The sequence below is a fragment of the Physeter macrocephalus genome, chromosome 20, assembly GCF_002837175.3.
Source record: "Physeter macrocephalus isolate SW-GA chromosome 20, ASM283717v5, whole genome shotgun sequence".
NCBI lineage: Eukaryota > Metazoa > Chordata > Mammalia > Artiodactyla > Physeteridae > Physeter > Physeter macrocephalus.
The window spans coordinates 43,173,670-43,193,532 of NC_041233.1; the positions used below are offsets into that span (position 1 = coordinate 43,173,670).

Below are 19,863 nucleotides of genomic sequence, written 5' to 3' on the forward strand. Positions count from 1 at the left end.
GAAAACAGTGCCAAGATTTCTTGTTTCATCATAAGAAAAATGGGAGAGTTTCAAGGCAGAGAAAACAAATAACTAACACCAGTTCAGGTTCGTCCCTATATTTTTGTTCCTTTGGTTTTGTGAGTTGGTTTTTCTGAGGGAAGTTGAATGTGTGCCCACTATTATCTTTATAAATTAAAAAAAAACTTATCTATATAAAGAAATTTTATAAGGATTATATTATTTGTTATTTGATGTCATTAGGTATTTAGTTTAAGTTTACCTTTGAAAAACATGTTTCCCAAGAGAGACTGTGGTAAATAATCTTGCAGCAAATATGTCTTAGGATCTTTAATGGCTATGCTAATACCATATCTGCAGAAATTGAATTATGCATAGACATTGCATTAAATCAGTGACATCTGTCATAAGGAATTTGCCTATAAGAGTGTTGACTCACTATGTTGTCAAAACATAGTAATCACTTAAGGTGTTAAAAATCAGGGAAGGGGAGAGAAAAAAGAAAAGCACAGGATCTTTTCAGTGATTACATGGAGAGTTTGACCTGTAGTTTTTCTTTTTTGCTTTTTTTAACATATTTATTGGAGTATAATTGCTTTACAATGTTGTGTTAGTTTCTGCTGTATAACAAAGTGAAACAGTTATATGTATACATATATCCCCATGTCCCCTCCCTCTTGTGCCTCCCTCCCACCCTCCCTATCCCACCCCTCTAGGTGGTTGCAAAGCACAGAGCTGATCTCCCTGTGCCATGCAGCTGCTTCCCACTAGCTATCTATTTTACATTTGGTAGTGTATATATGTCAATGCTACTCTTTCACTTCATCCCAGCTTACCCTTCCCCCTCCCTGTGTCCTCAAGTCCATTCTCTACATCTGCATCTTTATTCCTGTCCTGCCCCTAGGTTCATCAGAACCATTTTTTTAGATTCCGTTTTTTTTTATATATGTGTTAACATACGATATTTGTTTTTCTCTTTCTGACTTACTTCACTCTGTATGAGAGACTCTAGGTCCATCCACCTCACTACAAACTATTCAATTTTGTTTCTTTTTATGGCTGAATAATATTCCATTGCATACATGTGCCACATCTTCTTTATCCATTCATCTGTCGATGGACACTTAGGTTGCTTCCATGTCCAGGTTATTGTAAATAGTGCTGCAATGAACATTGTGGTACATGTTTCTCTTTGAATTATGGTTTTCTTAGGATATATTCCCAGTAGTGGGATTGCTGGGTCATATGGTAGTTCTATTTTTAGTTTTTTAAGGAAGCTCCATACTGTTCTCCATAGTGGCTGTATCAGTTTACATTCCCACCAACAGTGCAAGAAGGTTCCCTTTTCTATACACTGTCTCCAGCATTTATAGTTTGTAGATTTTTTTGATGATGACCATTCTAACCAATGTGAGGTGATACCTCACTGTAGATTTGATTTGCATTTCTCCAGTGATTAATGATGTTGAGCATCCTTTTATGTGCTTGCTGGCAATCTGAATATCTTCTTTGGAGAAATGTCTATTTAGGTCTTCTGCCCATTTTTGGATTGGATTGTTTTTTTGATATTGAGCTGCATGAGCTGCTTGTATGTTTTGGAGATTAACCCTTTGTCAATTGCTTCACTTGAAAATGTTTTCTCCCATTCTGAGGGTTGACTTTTTGTCTTGTTTATGTTTTCCTTTGCTGTGCAAAACCTTTTAACTTTCATTAGGTCCCATTTGTTTATTTTGTTTTTATTTCCATTTCTCTAGGAGGTGGGTCAAAAAGGATCTTGCTGTGATGTATGTCATAGAGTGTTCTGCCTATGTTTTCCTCTAAGAGTTTTATAGTGTCTGGTCTTACATTTAGGTCTTTAATCCATTTTGAGTTTATTTTTGTGTATGGTGTTAGGGGGTGTTCTAATTTCATTCTTTTACATATAGTGGTCCAGTTTTCCCAGCACCACTTATTGAAGAGGCTTTCTTTTCTCCATTGTATACTCTTGCCCCCTTTATCAAAGATAAGGTGACCATAGGTGTGTGGGTTTATCTCTGGGATTTCTATCCTGTTCCATTGATCTATATTTCTGTTTTTGTGCCAGTACCATACTGTCTTGATTACTGTAGCTTTGTAGTATAGTCTGAAGTCTGGGAGCCTTATTCCTCCAGCTCCGTTTTTCTCCCTAAAGACTGCTTTGGCTATTCGTGGTCTTTTGTGTTTCCATACAAATTGTAAAATTTCTTGTTCTAGTTCTGTGAAAAAGGTCATTGGTAGCTTGATAGGGATTGCATTGAATCTGTAGATTGCTTTTGACCTGTAGTAGTCTCTTTTAAGGATACCTTAGCAGCTGGTTAAGATTCACTAAGAAGAAAAGTAAAAAGAAAAAAAACCCCTAAGTTATTATGGCTGCAATAAACAGTATAAACCACTTTACAGTAATCCTTTCTGCTAAATCATACTTAGGCGATTTCGTGAATTACATTCTTACAAAATAAATCAGATTAGTTGCTTTCAAAGACATTGACTAAATGAATTTTGGAAACCACATCGAGGAGAAAAATCTTTGTGTACTTGAAAACAAATTAATTAATGTTTGTGTGTAATGATAATAATAGGTTTAGTATTCCCTGATATAAAGTGATTGCCATTATTATGAAGAAAATTATGTGGGTCTGAGTAAGTAATTTCTTGATAATTACATATTTAAGAAAAATGACTAATTCAACATATCCCCTGATAATAAGGACTTAATTATTTTGGTCCATTATAGTCTCACTGAAATTTCCTGCATTTGCAACTTTAGAACATCTTTCATACAGATCTGCAATTACCTTCTGTAGTAATTAATTAATTACAAACTTAAGGTTTTATTTTTTATATAAATTTACTTTTATTCTGATACATAAATTTTATCAGTCTGTATAAATATGTTACTTTTGATTTTAAAAATATAATGTAAGCACCAACATGACAGGGATTTTGTCTGTCACGTTCCCATCATCTAGAAAAATTACTTCATTCAGAGTATCACTATATCACCATATTACTATATATGTATTAAATACATGACTATTCCAATAGCATTTTCTCATACTAATATTTATTGAGTTTTACACTTGTCAAATTTAGTAGATAAAATGGCATCACAAAGTTGAAACCATGCCTTTCACATTTTGAAAACCATACAATATTTAAATAAGTCACATACTACCTCAAATCATATTTGGAAAGAAGCCTAATACATGAACAAACAAATTAATTAATTCATTTATTAATATGTTTCATAAATCATATCCTTCCTGAGAGCAATTAGGGTTGGCAGACATCTCTAGAGTCCCTCAGAGCTATTGAATAATGTCACTAGTACCGGCATCTATGTGTAACTAGGAAAAATGATACTGTACAGCAGTTACTTAACTTCTTTAAACCTCATTTCCATATAAGAATAATAAGACCATTTCACTGGATTAGTACCCGGGTTTAATGGAGAATGAAAGCACTTAGCCAATGCTAGGCACATAGATGTTAGTTAATATCTCCTCCTCATCATCCTTGCTTTCAGGGTGATGGCAAACATGCCTAACTTTGCCTCTGGTTTGGTACAAGACTTATATAGTCATCATGTGTAAACTTTAGGATGTCAATGTCAGCACTCATGAGGTAATTCTGGTGTCACCAATGACACCATAAAATTTGAGAATAAAGTTTTCATAAAAACACCATACTAATAAGGTCTTTACAATCCCCCCAAATAAATATGTACATATTTTAATAAAGTTCTTTTCCCAAATTAGTAAGGTATTTTATTTAAGTAGACATCTTTAATTTATTTCACTTCGTAATGATACATATCTACTTTTATATTTTTTCTTCTCTGACTTCAAAGCTCTTCCTGTATTTATTTGTTGAAAGTGACCTGAATGAAGGAAGCCCTACTTTGTTTTCTCATTAGGGATGTTTTGGGGAAAATAACCAAAGAATGATTGCAACATGTTTTGCAAAGTAAAATATGCTAGTGAAGAACTGAGAGTATCGACCTTCTCCACAGGAATTGTGCACATGATGAACTTTTAGATTCACTAAACCAGTTTCTCTGTTGTGTAATTCCTCCTCCTGTCACTGGCCTAAATATGCAGTGTCATGTATTATGTATTGTAACCTGTGCAGCTAGTTCTAATTCTACTGCTACTCAGATAAATTATGTTTAAAATTGAAGTCAATAATTTTTTTTTTTTGGCTGCATTGGGGCTTCATTGCCACACGTGGGCTTTGTCTAGTTGTGGCGAGTGGGGACTATTCTTCATTGCGGTGTCTTCTTTTGTTGTGGAGCACGAGCTCTAGGTGCTTGGGCATCAGTAGTTGCAGCACGTGGGCTTCATAGTTGTTCGCCGGCTCAGTAGTTGTGTGGCACGGACTTACATCCATGGCATGTGGGATCTTCCAGGACCAGGGATCGAACCCATGTCCCCTGCATTGGCAGGTAGAATCTTTTTCTTTTTTTTTAACATCTTCATTAGAGTATACTTGCTTTACAGTGTTGTATTAGTTTCTGCTGTATAAAAAAGTGAACCAGCTATATGCATACATATATCCCCATATCCCCTCCCTCTTGCATCTCCCTCCCACCATCCTTGCCCCACCCCTCTAGGTGGTCACAAAGCACCAAGCTGACCTCCCTGTGCCATGCAGCTGCTTCCCGCTAGCTATCTATTTTACATTTGGTAGTGTATAGATGTAAATGCTATTTTTTCACTTTGTCCCAGCTTACCCTTCCCCCTCCCTGTGTCCTCAAGTCCATTCTCTAAGTCTGGGTCTTTATTCCTGCCCTGCCCCAAGGTTCATCAGAACCATTTTTTTTTTAGATTGCATATATATGTGTTGGCATATGGTATTTCTTTTTGTCTTTCTGACTTACTTCACTCTGTATGACAGACGCTAGGTCCATCCACCACACTACAAATAACTCAATTTTGTTTCTTTTAATGGCTGAGTAATATTCCATTGTATATATGTGCCACATCTTCTTTATCCATTCATCTGTCGATGGACACTTAGGTTGCTTCCATGTCCAGGCTATTGTAAATAGTGCTGCAATGAACATTGTGGTACATGACTCTTTTTGAAATATGGTTTTCTCAGGATATATGCCCTGTAGTGGGATTGCTGGGTCGTATGTTAGTTCTATTTTTAGTTTGTTAAGGAAGCTCCATACTGTTCTCCATAGTGGCTGTACCAATTTACATTTCCACCAACCCAACAGTGCAAGAGGATTCCCTTTTCTCTACACCCTCTCCAGCATTTATGGTTTGTAGATTTTTTGATGATGGCCATCCTAACCGATGTGAGGTGATACCTCACTGTAGATTTGATTTGCATTTCTCTAATGATTAGTGATGTTGAGCATCTTTCATGTGTTTGTTGGCAATCTGTATACCTTCTTTGGAGAAATGTCTGTTTAGGTTGTTTGTTGGCAATTTGTATATCTTCTTTGGAGAAATGTTTATTTAGGTCTTCTCCCATTTTTGGATTGGGTTGTTTGTTTATTTGATATTGAGCTGCATAAGCTGCTTGTATATTTTGGAGATGTATCCTTTGTCCGTTGCTTCATTTGCAAATATTTCCTCCCATTCTGAGGGTTGTCTTTTCGTCTTGTTTATGGTTTCCTTTGCTATGCAAAAGGTTTTAACTTTCATTAGGTCCCATTTGTTTATTTTTGTTTTTATTTCCATTTCTCTAGGAGGTGGGTCAAAAAGGATCTTGCTGTGATTTATGTCATAGAGTGTTCTGCCTATGTTTTCCTCTAGGAGTTTTATAGTGTCTAGCCTTACATTTAGGTCTTCAATCCATTTTGAGTTTATTTTTGTATATGGTGTTAGGAAGTGTTCTAATTTCATTCTTTTACATGTAGCTGTCCGTTTTCACAGCATTTCTGGGATGAACCTCACTTGATTATGGTATATGATCCTTTTAATGTGCTGTTGGATTCTGTTTGCTAGTATTTTGTTTAGATTTTTTACCTCTATGTTCATCAGTGATATTGGCCTGTAGTTTTCTTTTTTGGTAACATCTTTGTCTTGTTTTGGTATCAGGGTGATGGTGGCCTTGTAGAATGAGTTTCGGAGTGTTCCTCCTTCTGCTCTATTTTGGAAGAGTTTGAGAAGGATAGGTGTTAGCTCTTCTCTAAATGTTTGATAGAATTCGCCTGTGAGTCCATGTGGTCCTGGGCTTTTGTTTGTTGGAAGATTTTTAATCACAGTTTCAATTTCAGTGCTTGTGATTGTTCTGTTTATATTTTCTGTTTCTTCCTGGTTCAGTCTTGGAAGGTTGTGCTTTTCTAAGAATTTGTCCATTTCTTCCAGGTTTCCCATTTTATTGGTATATAGTTGCTTGTAGTAATCTTTCATGATCCTTTGTATTTCAGCAGTGTTAGTTGTTACTTCTTCTTTTTCATTTCTAATTCTTTTGTTTTGGTTCTTTTCCCTTTTTTTGCTTGATGAGTCTGGCTAATGGTTTATCAATTTTGTTTATCTTCTCAAAGAACCAGCTTTTAGTTTTATTATGTTTGCTATTGTTTCCTTCATTTCTTTTTCATTTATTTCTGATCTGATCTTTATGATTTCTTTCCTTCTGCTAACTTTGGGGTGTTTTTGTTCTTCTTTCTCTAGTTGCTTTAGGTGTAAGGTTAGTTTGTTTATTTGAGATGTTTCTTGTTTCTTGAGGTAGGATTGTATAGCTATAAACTTCCCTCTTAGAACTGCTTTTGCTGAATCCTACAGGTTTTGGGTCGTTGTGTTTTCCTTGTCATTTGTTTCTAGATATTTTTTGCTTTCCTCTTTGATTTCCTCATTGAGCTCTTGGTTATTTAATAGTGTATTGTTTGGCTTCCATGTGTTTGTAATTTTTACAGTTTTTTTCCTCTAATTTTTATCTAGTCTCATAGTGTTGTGGTCAGAAAAGATACTTGATACGATTTCAATTTCCTTAAATTTACAAAGGGTTGCTTTGTGATCCAAGATATAGGCTATCCTGGAGAATGTTCCATGAGCACTTGAGAAGAAAGTGTATTCTGTTGTTTTTTGATGGAATGTCTTATAAATATCAATTAAGCCCATCTTATTTAATGTGTCATTTAAAGCTTTTGTTTCCTTATTTATTTTCACTTTGGATGACCTGTCCACTGGTGAAAGTGGGGTGTTAAAGTCCCCTACTATGATTGTGTTACTGTCAATTTGCCCTTTTACAGCTGTTAGCATTTGCCTTATGTATTGTGGTGCTCCTATGTTGGGTTCATAAATATTTACAATTGTTACATCTTCTTCGTGGATTGATCCCTTGATCATTGTGTAGCATCCTTCTTTGTCTCTTGTAATAGTTTTTATTTTAAAGTCTATTTTGTCTGATATGAGAATTGCTACTCCAGCTTTCTTCTGATTTCCATTTGCATGGAATGTCTTTTTCCATCCCTTCACTTTCAGTCTGTATGTGTCCCTAGGCCTGAAGTGGGTCTCTTGTAGACAGCACATACACAGGTCTTGTTTTTGTATCCATTCAGCCAGTCTATGTCTTTTGCTTGGAGCATTTACTCCATTTACATTTAAGGTAATTATCGATATGTATGTTCCTATTACCATTTTCTTAATTGTTTTGTGTTTCTTATTGTAGTTCTTTTCCTTCTTTTGTGTTTCCTGCCTAGAGAAGTTCCTTTAGCATTTGTTGTAAAGCTGGTTTGGTAGTGCTGAACTCTCTCAACTTTTGCTGGTCTGTAAAGGTTTTAATTTCTCCATCAAATCTGAATGAGATCCTTGCTGGGTAGAATAATCTTATTTGTAGGTTTTTCTCCTTCATCACTTTAAATATGTCTTGCCACTCCCTTCTGGCTTTCAGAGTTTCTGCTGAAAGATCAGCTGTTGACCTTATGGGGATTCCTTTATATGTTTTTTGTTGCTTTTCCTTTTCTGCTTTCAATATTTTTTCTTTCTATTTAATTTTTGATAGTTTGATTAATATGTGTCACAGCATGTTTCTCTTTGGGTTTATCCTGTATGGTACTCTCTGTGCTTCCTGGACTTGATGGACTATCTCCTTTCTCATGTTATGGACGTTTTCAACTGTAATCTCTTAAAATATTTTCCCAGACCCTTTCTTTTTCTCTTCTTCTTCTGGGACTCCTATAGTTCGAATGTTGGTGCGTTTAATGTTTTCTCCGACGTCTCTGAGCGTGTCCTCAATTCTTTTCATTCTTTTTTTCTTTATTCTGCTCCCTAGCAGTTATTTCCACCTTTTTGTATTCCAGCTCACTTATCTGTTCTTCTGCCTCAGTTAATCTGTTACTGATTCCTTCTAGAGTATTTTTTAATTTCAGTAATTGTGTTGTTCATCACTGTTTGTTTACTCTTTAGTTCTCTTAGAGCCTTGTTAAATGTTTTTTGTATTTTCTCCATTCTGTTTCCAAAATTTTGGATCATCTTTACTATCCTTACTCTGAATTCTTTTTCAGGTAGGTTGCCTATTTCATCTTCATTTATTTGGTCTTGTAAGTTTTTACCTTGCTCCTTCATCTGTAACAAATTTATTTGTCATTTCATTTTTTGTTGTTGTTGTTGAGTGGTGCTTTATCCTGTCTTACTGGTTGTTTGGCCTGAGACATCCAGCACTGGAATTTTCAGGCATTTGGATAGAGCTGGGTCGTGGTGCTGAGATGAGGACCTCCAGTAGGCCTCACTCCAATTGATATTCCCTGGGGTCTGAGGTTCTCTGTTAGTCTAGTGGTTTGGACTCTGAGCTTCCACCACAGGAGCTTGGGCCCGACCTCTGGCCTGGGAACCACGATCCCGCAAGCCAGTCGCTGGGGGTTCCTCCCGTCCCCTTGAGTGTCCATGGTGCCCCACTGGTTGGCAGGCAGATTTTTAGCCACTGCACCACCAGGGAAGTCCCTTGAAAAGACATCATAGAGACTTGAGGTGTAGGTCTGCCTCCTCAGTTCTTCGTGGCTGGCCAATTAGCTGTGCCTTCCCTGTTCTCAGTTTTTCAAGTCAGAGAGTCCAGGTAAGATGGTAAATGCACAAAATAATCCACCTTGCTACTCTGAAGGGCTGCTAAACCTATAGGAAGCGCTGGGCAGCTACTTCTATCTTTTTGAGTTTAAGATAAATTGTCCAAAATCTTCATACATAAATTAAATATTAGTTTTCCATTTTAATACTCAAATTACATGCCAGATTGGACTCCACATATAACACAATTGCAACAATCTTATAAATCAAATAGATTTTAAAGCACATCAAATTTTCCTATGTAAGCATCTACACAGTGAGGTATAAAGTCCACTTGGCTGTAAATCTGAAGGTCTTTGCTGTAGTTCTCAAACCTTTATTTGGTAATGCTCATGTTTCTCCTTTATAGCTGTTATCAGAAATGTTAGTAGTTTATTATGTTTATCTGTGTACCTTCTGTCTCCCCCATCTGACTGATTATGAGGCCCTAAGTACAAAAGCGCTATCTCTAATTATTGGCCTATGATCATGAGAGATGAATATGAGTAGCTATGGATAAATATCTATGAACATATATTGGTGGGTATTAAACTGAAAACTTGCCAATAATTTAGCCCATTCTGAGGTAAGTAAATTCTTAGAGGTCCTCTAAACCATATAGAAAATTACCTGTGTAACTATGATTCTTGCAATTACCAAATGTATACTCAGAAATCTCAATCTTATTCAACATTAGTTTAACCCACTATGTAACTCTGATTTTACACGTGTGTAGTGTAGTTGGTGTAAGAAAACATCTATATCCTATTAATATAGATCACATGAGGATTAATTTATTAGAAAAATCCAGAGGATTATGTCATTATTTTAAAGGATTGACGTAACAACAGAATGTATTAGATATAATCAGAAAAGTAACATAGACTAGAAGGACAGAGGCTGAGAAGTAGGAGAGAGATAGTACATAATATTCAGCCAGTCCAGAAAAAAAGGGAAGGACTTTCCTAATGATACATGGTTTTATTTCTCCAAAACTTTTCTCAGGAATCTTTCTGAAAGACTATTTATTCTCCTTCAATCTTCTACTTGTTTGGAACTCTGTTTTCATAAGTTCTATTTTCATATCTTTTGTGAAAGCTCTTCCCCGACAAAAGTCACTGATGTAATCTTTCTTTCTTCTTTGTTCTTAAAAAATATACATGGAGCCACTGCAAACAGGAACACAGGATATAAACATTTTTAGCAGGGGATTTTAGCAGGGGAGGCCAGGGGTTACACAGGCAGCCATTCCCATCATATCTGCATATGTGATCCCCCCTAGAGTTGTTCATCCTGGAAGCCCAGCCCAGGATCCACATATACATGAGCACTGCTTGTATTATACATATTTACTTAACAAGTTATTGTTGACCTCTTAAATAATGCCAAACCAAAATAAGTATCTTCTCTAATGGAGCTCACAGTCAAGGAACAGAGACAGGCTACAAACCCACAAACAAGTAAATATGTAACATAAATTCACATAAGGATACATACTATAAAGAAAATAAAATAAGATTTGACTCAGAGTGGTTTATGAGTGGGTATAGGCAAAAGAGGTATCATTTGAGACCTGGATTCCAGAAGGAACTAGCCACATATAAGAGTATTGCAGGAAGAACAAACAGCAGATGGAAAAGTGCTGAGGTAGGAGTGAGCTTGGTGTTTTATAAGGCCAATCTGGCTAAATTATTGTTAAGGTATATCAGGAAGGAGGTGATATAAGATGAACTCCTCAACTAGGCTGTGAGTTCGTTCATCTGTGTGCTCTCAGGACTCAGCAGTGTCCATTTAATGTGATGAATGAATAAACAAATAGATGAATGAGTGAATGAATCCCACATATAATGAGTTAACCTTTGTACTATAAAACATGAGTAAAATGATAAACGTTAGGGAATAAATAATCTATAAAATTTTCAATTGCCAATATTTTATACAATTTATACATCTCTCTCTTAAAAATATGCCATATGTGAAATAAATGTATAATGATTTAGTTCTATAATTCTATTGTTTTAACTGAGTTAAATATTTTTTATCTAATGCCAAACAAAAAGTCCTTTGGAATTTGTTCTAAATTGTGGTTAATTTCAATTAACCAAATTAAGGTTAATTAACTTATTAACCTTAACTTGATGCCAAGTTAAGGTTTTCAGCACCCCTTGAATGATTAAGCTGCCAGTCATATCATGTTTCTATTTTGAACATTTCGTTTAGGGAAACATATCCCTCTAAAAGTGAGTGTGTCACTTATTTGAAAATTCAGGGAAAGTATCGAAGAATATTTTGGTGAATGGAAGTTGACATTAAGAAGGATTCCTGTGCCAGCACCTCATTAATCCTTTAAAATTATGGTTATCTGAAGTAACGCTTGCTCCAATAATGAGGTCAGCTGGATTTATAGAAATAGCTGTCAAAATGAGGAGGCTTCAAAAAAGCTGTCGTGCTATGCTTCTCACATGTCCTCAGTTTCCATAAAAATTTAAAGAAGAAACTCATTGTACTTACCCATCAAAAGACTCCAAGAGGCATAATGATAGGAAACTCTCTTTGCCACCACTGCCTGATGAGAAGAGAATCTTTGCAGACAATTTCATCACTTTACTATTAAATTAATATTTATGTCTTGGTTAATTCTGTCTTCATTTCTTGCCTTTGTTAATGCTTCTTCATAGTGGCTAGGTAAATAGAGCAAAATTCCAAAATAGCTTAAATAGTCTTCTTTTTTTATGTGATATTACATGTATTATGGGATTACCTACTACGTGTCATAAATTGTGTTGGATCAAAGTCCATGAAATTTTACATGTCCTGAAGTGGCAAAATACATTTTACCACATGAGATTAAAATATCTGTACTAAGAAAGAGATGTGATTTAGCCATTGAACTAAAGAATAAAATTATATGGATTCCACTAGGTGGATATCAAAGTATTTTTTTCCTTGATGGTGACCTAAAACAATCAGATAATTTGTTTTATTCTCTTGAATCCACAGTTGGAGTACATTTCCTAAACAGCTATGGTAGGTTAAAAGGGCATGGAGAAAAGATATAAAAGCAAGAAAAGAATGCCTAGGATGATACAAAAGCAATTAGAAATATCTATCCTAATAAAGCGAGGCTCAGGGGTAAAACATTGGTCTTCAAAACTATGAAGAATTTTATTCCCCTGAAAAAAAGAAAACATTATGTTCCATCACTGCTGAGGAAAAAATGAGGTTTGGTTTTAGCAAGTGTTTCAGAGAGGAAGAGCCTTTAGTGTCTGAAGATAGGAAGCTAACTAATGACCTCCCAAGATTTCTTTGGTCCTAAATAAAGACAAATAAATTTTGTTGATCAGAGTGCAGCACCAAGGAGTCATTTGCTCATCATTTATAAATTAAACCACAGCCTACTTTTAGTTTAGTATGAACTTTAAGAAAGCAATTTTTGTAAACTACTTTTAGTGTTACTATTAGATTGATTTTGTGATAATTTGGAAATGCTATAGAAAAGGAGTCTATTGCCATAGTAATAAAAATTTTAAAGACTGACTTTTTTTTTGTAAAAAGATAGCTCTTTTTTTAATATTGATGGTCCAAAATGTCCCTCTTAACACACTTATAAATATGTATATGTAAAGATATAATATAGTCTCTATACTATATTATCATAAATTGAAGTAGAAAGTAATGATTAAATATTTCATCTCAATTTTAAGTATGTTTCTATAGATTAGTTTACTTTAAAAAATAAATATGATTAATGTATTCAACTGGAAGAAATATCAACTTATTGGAAATATGTAAGAGTAAAGAAAAATCACTCTTTCTAGTACAATTTAAAATAAAAGACCAAATATTTGGTAAATTTTTATTATCTAAATGGTAATTTGAATATTTATATGTCATCTCATAATTATAAAAATGTATAATTTATAAGCTCAGTGGACTGTTTTTTAAAATATAATGAATGAATTTTGTACATTGTAATACTGTGATCATATCTATTAAATTTTTAACATGATCAGGTATTAAATAATGTTTAGTAAATAGTAATGATAAATAATTTTAAGAGATAAAGTTTATGATGATCTTTTTTTTTAGTTGTGTCATACATCTGGATTGCACATTATTTTCCAGATTAAAGCCATAATAATTTTAATTTTTATGAATTTATAAAAACCATGCATTTGACCTGATTCATGTTGTAAATGTCCCAGAGACAATGTTAGGCAAGTTAATTGAAGCTGTTTCCCAAAGCCAGTTACCTTCACCTATTACATAGCTTAATTATTTAACTATAAAAGCAAGACTATTTTTTTAAAGACTTTGGAAAGAAAATTAGGAAGGGAGGGAAGGAAACAGGGAGGAAAAGGGAGAGGAAGGAGAAAATAGAGGGAGGAAGAGAAGGAGGGTGGGAGAAGAGAAAGAGAGGGAGAGTAGGAGGAGGGTGGGAGGGAAAGAAAGAGGAAAAAACTTTTGAATATATTCAAAAGAACATCTAAATCAAGGTATTTAGTTGGATCATGTTATATGAAGTAAAATGTGGTGCCTTGATAACAGGGTGATGGAAGAAACAATTAAAATATCTTCTGTGGGCTAACAGTGTCATCTCAGGGCCACTTTTTTTATGTGCTAGCAATCTGTAGAATAACAAATCAGAATGAAAAGCTTACTGATATAGCTAAATATAATGTACATGTTCTTATACATACAATCTTATCTGTAACAATCCTCCAGGAAGATTATAGGATGTTCTGGATAGCAAAGTGTTTTAGGCCATCTACAAGATAACACTCCGCAACACCAAAACATTTTTCTCTTTTATCAGTTAAAGGTATAATTCCAAATGTATCATTAATACCTTGGCATTATTAAAGACAACATGCTAAGTGTAACTGACATTTTCTAAGTTTCTTCAAGTTTCTTGATAACTGATTCATGATAGTCATAAAAATTTTAATACTATACTACAGAATGAATGGGTATTGATGCCAGCAGAAACTGAAAATTTGTTCTTGAAATGGTTTTTGCTGTAGTTTTGCTCTAGTGACAAAAGAGCCAAAAATTTAAATTTAGGATTTATGAACAAATAAGAGGCATTTAAAGGCATGGAACTTGAGCAGAGGTAGAGAAGACAAAATTGCCTGTGACAGAGCCTTGGGAAACTCCAAGAAGATTGGGAACAAGCAGAGTCTGACCCGGAGCCTCCAGATAGGAAGAAGGAAAGGCAAAAGAGTGAAAAGAGTTACATAAAGTATTCAAGGAAGTAGTGGTAAACTGAGGTGTCATGAATGAAAGGACTGGACTTACAGATAATCATTAGGGAATTATACAAGTCCTGAAGGCTAACATATTTGTCCTATAGCACAAATGTGACTCAGGAACAAACACGGAGCAACACATTCCGTTCAAGGACAGTCATGAAGAAACTCAACAATACAGAGAACAATGTTCTCAGAACCATCCTTCCCCAAAGCATAATTAACTAATTCAGCCTATGGGCATAACATGGGGGTAATATCCTGCTTCTCCCACATCAGAATAATGTCAAATAGAGGTGTTCTTCTCTAAAGAGTTTTGTGGTATAATATAGTGTCTGTTAGCGTTTGAGATCAAACTCAACCACATACTAGCTCTGAGTCTGAGGTGTTTATTTTATTGTACTTCTAGGACTGACTTAAGAGATTTACCGACCTTAAGCATTTAAAAAGATTAGAGTGCCCACCCTAGTTTCACCCTATATAATTAAAAATAAAACCAATCTTACCCCTAATATAAGTGAGGATGTTCAATAAATTTTGACTGTTCTCATTATAGTCTCTTTTTCAAAATTATGAAATGTTAATTTTTCTTTAAAAATGAATTTTTTTGTGTGTGTGTGTGTGTGGTATGCGGGCCTCCCTCTGCTGAGGCCTCTCCCGTCGTGGAGCACAGGCTCCGGACGCGCAGGCTCAGCGGCCATGGCTCACGGGCCCAGCCGCTCCGCGGCATGTGGGATCCTCCCAGACCGGGGCGCGAACCCGGTTCCCCTGCATCGGCAGGCGGACGCGCAACCACCGCGCCACCAGGGAAGCCCCTAAAAATGAATTTTTTGTTTGCTATTCCAACTTATCTTGGTATATGTCTGGGACATTTCAACATTTTTAAACTCCCTATAAGCTTCAAGTTCATTAACTGAAAAATGTGTGGTAGACTATATATGTATCATTTTTAGTATGGTTCTCACACATAATAAGCTTTCAACAAATGTTAACTATCATTATTTTACTGTTATTACTATCAACATTAGTAGTAATATTATCCTAAAGGATTGTTGTGAGAATTTATTTATTTATGAAAAAACCTAGCCTGGTAAACAGCACAGAACAGGTGGTAAATAATGTTTCCTTTACTTCCATACCCACTCCTCCACTTTACCTCAATCCTCCACACTTTATTTTTTCTGAGTATCACAGAGTTCAATTAAGCATAATAAAGAAAATAACTTATAATGGTCTCAGAATATAAAATATTAAACACAGTGTTCAAGGAAGAAGGTGAGATTCATGTAATTAAAAGAAATGTGGAAGGGAAGACACCTGAGGAAACCACTGATTTATTCTTTCACGTAAATGATTTTAAATAACATGTAGTAAAGACACTTCACTGATTCAGATTGTTATTCTAAATATTCTGCTACATTTTAAACCTGAAAGTATGAAAAGTTAAAATATGATTTTTCATTTGTAAAAGACTGTTTATTTTACAAATCAATTTTATATTATCGTTACCCTTTGTTTTCATTTTGTGAAATAATATATAATTTTATTTTAGGGATTACCTGCAAGTCGTGTGAGATATAGAGTAGATGATGTCCAGTTTCCTTATCCTGCCAGTATTTTTGATGTAGAAGAAGATTCTGGAAGAGTAATAACTCGAGTTAATCTTAATGAAGAACCTACAACAATTTTTAAGGTCAGCGCAGTGTTTTCTCTATGGTGTCTATTTGATGTTTAACTTTTGATTGAGAGTTTGGTTTAACAAATAACCATACATCTTGCCATTTTTCTCCTTTTTAGTATTTTAAAATTACAAAACAATACATTTTTACTGCATAGACACTTAGAAAATACAGTTAAGTAAAAGGAAAAAAAACACTTGATATTTCACATTTTGGAGATTAAAATTTACCATTTTAATCTCTATCTTTATGATAACATTCCCTGCAAATAAAAGTATACAAATATATATTTTAAAATAACATGATTGTATGATTGTATTATTCATACTGCTCTTTAAAATTTAGGTATATTTAAATACTATTAATGCTATTATTTAAATGGTTGTGTGATGTTCTATTGTATAAATATACTATTTTGGTTTTTTTTTTTGTCCAATACCCTGTTGTTGGATAATTAATCGTTTCCAATTTTTGTTATAACCACCTTTGCTGTCATGAAACTCCTTGTGCAGATATTATTTGTCACTTGCTATTTTTTTTTCCTCAAGATAAGTACCTAGAGGCAATTGCTGGTTCAAGTTTATGTACTCTTGATATGTTACACTTTTAGAAAATTTGAAATAATACTACCCTTCACTATTATCATAAATAATCCATTTTATAAAATGTTTGACTGTTTCCATTTTCTGTAATTACTTAGAAATATTTTTGTCCCTGGGAATAAAGCCTTTGACCATACATTGGGGAAATACCATCATCAGTTAACCTTGTGAATATCAACGAGCACTCTGTCTCACTTAATTTTATCTCCGTTTGAAATAATTGTTCTGTTTGTAAAGTATTAACCCAAAGGCAGATTGTGGCTCTCAGGATGACCCTTGGTTGTGGTTACGTGATCTAGGTTGAATTAGTTTAGATTAGTCACCTGCAGCTTCCAAAATTATATACAATCTAGGGAAACACATAGTTTTGAAACTTAATATTTCTTAAAATAAACATTAGAGTTCTTCTTGACATAATATAGGTTATCAAAGAAAATGATCAATTATAAAAGCTATTTTAGTAATAAATAATATATAGAGATTACATCTTAAGACTAAAGCTTTTCTTTAGTTTGCATCATTTGAACATTTTCTATTCTACAGTATGAACTCGATTTTATATAATTTAATTGTTTTTAAGAGAGTGTATATCAGTGTGTTAAACTATAAAGATTTCCAATTTTATCCTCCAGAGTGAAGTATTTCTGCCCTATAATCTTGCAGACAATTAATTCACTGGAAAAATTAATTTTTTTACAAACAAGCTAATTAGCTTTTGCTATCCAAGTGACTGAATTTAACGCTTTTGAAATAGTGTTGACACTTATAAAGTTTCATGTTTTTACTGTAGGCACCAGTGGGATTGTGAAAGAGAAAAGAGTTTATAATTGGAGAGATGTAGTATCATATACCTGTTTTACTGGTAGTTTTTTTTTTTTTATCATAGAGTTATTAACTGAACTTCTTTGAGTTTCCTCACCTGGCAAATGGAAATAATAATATATACCTGGTGGGATTGTTATGAATATCCTAGCACAGTCTCTGCTACCCGGTAGGCAATGAGGAAATGATCACTGCTCCCCCTTTTGGAAACAGGCAGTCCAATAATTAAAAACATTCATAGAAAAATGATGCTTTTATTTTCTTCTTGTAAATCATCTTTAACTTGAATATTTTTTACTTTTTAAGTTGGTAGTTGTTGCTTTCGATGATGGTGAGCCTGTGATGTCCAGCAGTGCTACTGTGAAAATTCTTGTCTTACATCCTGGAGAAATCCCACGCTTCACACAAGAGGAATACAGGTATTGATTCCTATCAGGTTTTGTAACATATGAAGGTTTTTATTTTGTTGTTTTTTTTTTTCTTTTGGTCTCTCAAAATTGATGTGATATGAATTTTCCAGTGAAGCAGGCTTCTAATTCTAGTTTAAGCTTTTTTAAATTAACATAACATCATATTTATTTTAAAAGTTAATGTGGTTAAAATGACAATGACAATTTAGTATAAAATATCAATTTTAGTAATCCTTTGATGAATAATGGATCCTTTAAAAATACTTAAAGCTAGGTTTGAAAAACACAACATTATGTTTGGGGGCTTAAATTGCAACTGATTAATGATCTCAGTGGTACGAAGTAGACATTTAGTTTCTTGTAACTGCCAGATACATTATGTCATTTAATTTTGAGGTGTATCTGAAATGATATTTCCTATATAATCAGTGACAGAGAGAGAAAGAGAGTTTATGTTTATGTGTATAATATATATTATAGCTGTAAACTTAGTATATATACCATCTTAGGTTAGGCTGTGATAACAAAATTCAAGAACTAGGTGGTTTAAACAACAGACATTTATTTTCTCACAGTTCTGGAGGCTGGAAGTCCAAGATCAGGCTTTCAGCATGGTTGGGTTCTGGTGAGAGGTGTCTTCCTGACTTGCAGACTGCTGCCTTCTTGCTATAACCTGACACAAAGGAAAGTGAAAGAAAGCAAGCTCTCTGGTGTCTTTTCTTATAAAGGCACTAATTCCAAGATAAGGGCTCCACTTTTATGACCTCATGTAAACCTAATTACCTCCCAAGGGTCCTATCTCCAAATACCATCCCATTGAGCGTTAGGGCCTCAAAATACGAATTTTAGGGAACATAGTTCAGTCCATAGTGTGTGTGTGTATGTTAGAAAGTGAAGAATTTATTGAAAAAATAATGAAACTAAAATCACTATATGTTCATGATTGCTTCATTATTGGATATAAGTGAAAGAATGTTTTATAATGCTCTTCTGCAAATATAGTAGAATTTTCTTTCATGATTTTTTAATCTCAAGTTAAAACATTATGTACTTTTATTAGTGTGTTAGGACCCAATGGAGATAGTTTTCTCACAAACATAGTTTTCTCACAAACATTTGAAGGAGGCTCACTATATACTGTATTTTACTATTTACTTGTTCTGGACATAGCATTAAAAGGCAGCCAGTCATTACACTCCAGAGGCTCACAGCCATGCGTTGGAAACAAAGAACTATGTGAAAAATACAATATACTATAAAAACACAATAATAGAAGCTCAGAGTACTGAGGAAGCATGTTGGAGACACACTTACCTGTGTCTGAATATGATCAGCAAAGTTTTGAGCTGTTTCTTGAAGGAAAAATAGAGTTGAGCCACTCCACAAAAATGTGGAAGAATGCTCCATGCCAAAGAATCAGAATATACAGAAGTATAAATAAGGGATATGGGAGAATGTATTGAATAACAATATTTTACTTCCATCTATCTAAAGAAAATTGGAAGTTAAACAATTATATTAATTGAGGCTCAAGAAAAATGAAAATTTCATATAATAGAACATTTTATCATATTCTACAGTTTGGATTTTATTCTTCTCATAATTTCAAAGAACAACCTAAGAATTTTAAGCTGAAGCAGTGACTAAGATACTGAGGGAAGAACTAGCTGATGCATCTGGCAACATCTACCACATTAAACCAAGAAGGTCTCACCTTTCATAAAAAGCTATCTTGGCAATATTCAAGGACTAAATTAAATTATGCAATATCATTATAAGAAAATGGTATACAACACATATGTAAACCATTGAGATGTTAAATATATTTAAAACAATAAGAATTCTTGGTCAATCTGTGTTAAAGATCATTTCTTCCTTATGTCCATTACCTATTTTCTTTCCTTTTGTGTTGACTTGATAATCTGTGGACTCCAATTCTTTGCTATGGGACATAGAGTTTTCTGTTTTTTTGATAACTTCCCTGACGTGTTTATTTCGATCTTCTCAAGAATCAAGATGGATGTAAACTCACTTGTGTTTCTCACCAACTTGTCTAAATCAAATTCTTACAGAAATTGTACCCATTA

General features: G+C 34.2%; 1 protein-coding gene across 16 annotated transcripts in view; it reads left to right on the forward strand.

Moving 5' to 3' along the window:
* Positions 1-19,863, forward strand: part of PCDH15 (protocadherin related 15) — a 699,366-nt gene that overhangs the window by 540,775 nt on the left and 138,728 nt on the right. For all 16 annotated transcript variants that reach the window (XM_024121304.2, XM_055081163.1, XM_024121303.2 and 13 more), the window contains 2 exons: positions 15,816-15,956; positions 17,673-17,785. In XM_024121304.2, the coding sequence (XP_023977072.1) occupies positions 15,816-15,956; positions 17,673-17,785 (254 nt within the window). The remainder of the gene's footprint in view (positions 1-15,815; positions 15,957-17,672; positions 17,786-19,863) is intronic.